The sequence below is a fragment of the Sinocyclocheilus rhinocerous genome, unplaced genomic scaffold (assembly GCF_001515625.1).
Source record: "Sinocyclocheilus rhinocerous isolate Xijiao unplaced genomic scaffold, SAMN03320098_v1.1 scaffold1566, whole genome shotgun sequence".
Classification (NCBI taxonomy): domain Eukaryota; kingdom Metazoa; phylum Chordata; class Actinopteri; order Cypriniformes; family Cyprinidae; genus Sinocyclocheilus; species Sinocyclocheilus rhinocerous.
The window spans coordinates 37,311-40,265 of record NW_015657516.1 but is presented as its reverse complement, the minus strand read 5'-3'; the positions used below and the strand labels follow the sequence as shown (position 1 = coordinate 40,265).

General features: G+C 35.1%; 1 protein-coding gene across 1 annotated transcript in view; it reads right to left on the bottom strand.

Annotated features, from left to right (window-relative positions):
• Positions 1 to 546: 546 nt before the first annotated feature.
• Positions 547 to 2,955, bottom strand: part of LOC107721238 (contactin-3-like) — an 8,219-nt gene continuing 5,810 nt past the window's right edge. Inside the window, exons 6-9 of the mRNA XM_016529167.1 lie at positions 1,948 to 2,289; positions 1,588 to 1,689; positions 1,438 to 1,463; positions 547 to 977 (exon numbers count right to left, since the gene is read on the bottom strand). Coding sequence (XP_016384653.1) covers positions 1,462 to 1,463; positions 1,588 to 1,689; positions 1,948 to 2,289 — 446 coding nt within the window. The 3' untranslated portion in view covers positions 547 to 977; positions 1,438 to 1,461. The remainder of the gene's footprint in view (positions 978 to 1,437; positions 1,464 to 1,587; positions 1,690 to 1,947; positions 2,290 to 2,955) is intronic.

Below are 2,955 nucleotides of genomic sequence, written 5' to 3'. Positions count from 1 at the left end.
GACTTCTGAGGCAGAAAGAACACAGACTGACAGAGAGAGACTCATAGTAAGTTCAGCACAACCAGAGCTGCAGGGTCCCTGAGTGCAATCGCCTACCTCTGTTTATAGGTGAAAATAAGGCCACTAAGCTCCTGGCTCCAAAAAGGCCAGCGCCATTCCAAATGAGATCTTATTAGTAAGTGAGAGAACAAGTGCGTGTGCCTGTGTATAGAGAGAGAGAGAAAAAAAGCTGCCCTGCATCAAAGGCATTAGAGATCTGTGGGCCATAATAAAAGAAACACTGGCCTACTTTCACCAGCCATTAACAGTTAGACAGAGAACGCAGGATCGCTTCAGTCACCCCAGCTCACCTTCACTGCACTTCTCTGTCCTCTTGCTGTCTTTCTTCTATTCAATCTCCAATTAAATCTCATTAAGGACATTTATGGTCCCCTTCTTTATCATTTTTTTTTTTTTTTTGGCTAAGTTTTAGTTTTCTAATTTTAGTAAAAGAAAACATGAAATTTAGTCACGCTGCACAATGGTTTAACTGATCATCATGATTACTTTGCTCAAAATCTAATTTCCAGATTTATTATATTTCTCATACAAATTTTTTTGGGGAAAAAAAGGATTTTAGTAAATTAAAACTTAATTTTAGTCTTGTCTTTTTGTCAACAATACTGCATGTTGATATAGTTACATTTAGTGTTTAATGACTGGTATTGGTACCGACTGCTGAAATCTAAATCTGTAATATAATAAGCTATATCTATAATAAGCTATTTTTCTTTGAGTAATGATAGCTTTATCCACTTCTCTCGTTTCTCAACTCCTCTCCATGTTTCTTTTCAATGAAAATATCAAAATGAAAAATAGGGTTATGTTAATGTCTCACTGGCCGCCTCAGGCTCAGTCTGGTTTGACGACGATTCATTAGGAGTGTTTGCCACTACAGGGTCAGTCTGATTTGAGGATGAGTCTTCAACACCATTTGCCTGTAGGAAAACAGAAAAAAATAAAACACATAAATAAATATTATAATAATTATTATAATAAGTTATAATATTATAAGTTAATGTACTAAACATTTTAATGGTTTATTGGTTTTGTAAATATCCTGGAAAGGCCTTATATGGTCACTGACATAAATGTTACATGTTTAATTTTTTTAATATTACAATGAATATTTTTTATAATTTTTTTTTTACTTATTGACCATTGTAACAACTTATGGTAAATATAAATCAGAAAATGTAATAAATGAATACAATTATATTATAACATAACATTTAATCACACCACTGTTTTTAATATAAAGTGTAACAGCATGAGAGCAGTGCTGTCTTGAAGAGTCAGTTATTACTGGTGTTTCTATAAAAATTATTGGTGTTTCTAAGCAATATTTATTTATTTTTATTTTCCAGTCAGACAGATTCAGTACACATTGTATCTCACCTGATGACTTCGCTGCGTCCTGATTTCTGTAAGAAAAATAATAACTCGAATTAAACACACATTTCTTTGGTTAACTGGTGTTTTAAGATTATTTCCACACAACAAATCTCAAATTTCCATCTTGTTAAATCAGCTGTATGTAACACTCACATGTCCTTCTTGAATGGCACTTGCAAGAGTAAATTAAACCAGCAGATGCAACCAAGAACATCAGAACAGCAGAAACAGCAGCATATATTCCTGTTAGGTCAGCTGAAAACATAGTCATTATTATAATTGGGCAACTGATAATCTGATGATAATATGATAACATTGATGTGAGGGGGAGGAAGGCATGGTTACACCCCAAGCTTAAGACCAATGTCCAATCTGTCTAAACCTCAGTTATTAATCACTTTTTTTTTTAAGTCAACCGCAATGAAAACATTTACTGGGTTGATTTTAACATTTCAAACTGGACTGAAAAAACTGCTCAAGGGAAAATTCACTGAATGACTAAATGATACTCACCAGTGACAGTAACACTGAAGCTCTTTACACTGGTGATGCGGATTGTGCTGTTGCTGTTGATCTGTAGTTTATAAAGTCCAGAGTCTGTGGTTCTGGTTTTTGTGATGGTCAGAGATCCAGTCTGATTGTCCAGCTTCAGTCTGTCTCTGAATCTCTCTTCAGCATCTTCACACTGATCATCTGTACAGATACTCTGATCTCCAGTGATTACAGCGATGGGAGTTTCATTAAAATGCCACATTAAATTATCTGGTTTGTTTATTACATGAGTGTCTAAAGTGACAGATTCTCCCTCCTTCACTGACTTTCTCTTCATTTTATCTCGTTCAGCAGCAGAAACACCTGAAACACAAACCAACAGCTGCTGGAGGATCTTTTTGCTGAAAACAACAAACAAACTACACAACATGAGAGAACTGTGGATATGAGTTAAAACAGTTAAAACTAAGAACTAGCCGATGAGGGAAAAAAATGTTTTAATCATACTGAACTAAACTTGTAGTTAAATTAAATTTCACTTCAATGTGTTTTTGAAGGAATTATCTATTCTGTATACTATATCTATGTGAATGCATATGAAAGAGGAAAAAGACCTCTGAATGTCACTGCAAAAATATCACGAAAACACTTTAATGATGTGATTTAAAGGGGTCATATGATGCGATTTCAATTTTTCCTTTCTCTTTGGAGTGTTACAAGCTCTTGGTGCATAAAGAAGATCTGTAAAGTTGCAAAGACTAAAGTCTCAAATCCAAAGAGATATTCTTTATAAAAGTTAAGAGTCAGCCACGCCTACCTAAAACGGCTCGTTCTAACACGCACCCACATGTCTACATCACGATGTGGGAAGATTTGCATAACACCGCCCAAATGTTCACGCAAAGAAAGAAGGAGTAACTTTTATTCTCGCTGTAGTATTGTTGACACTGCAGCCATGTCGTGAAGACGCTGTGTGCTTCGTTGTGAAAGCGAAACTACTTTGTTTGACCTTCCAAAAGAGGACGATAT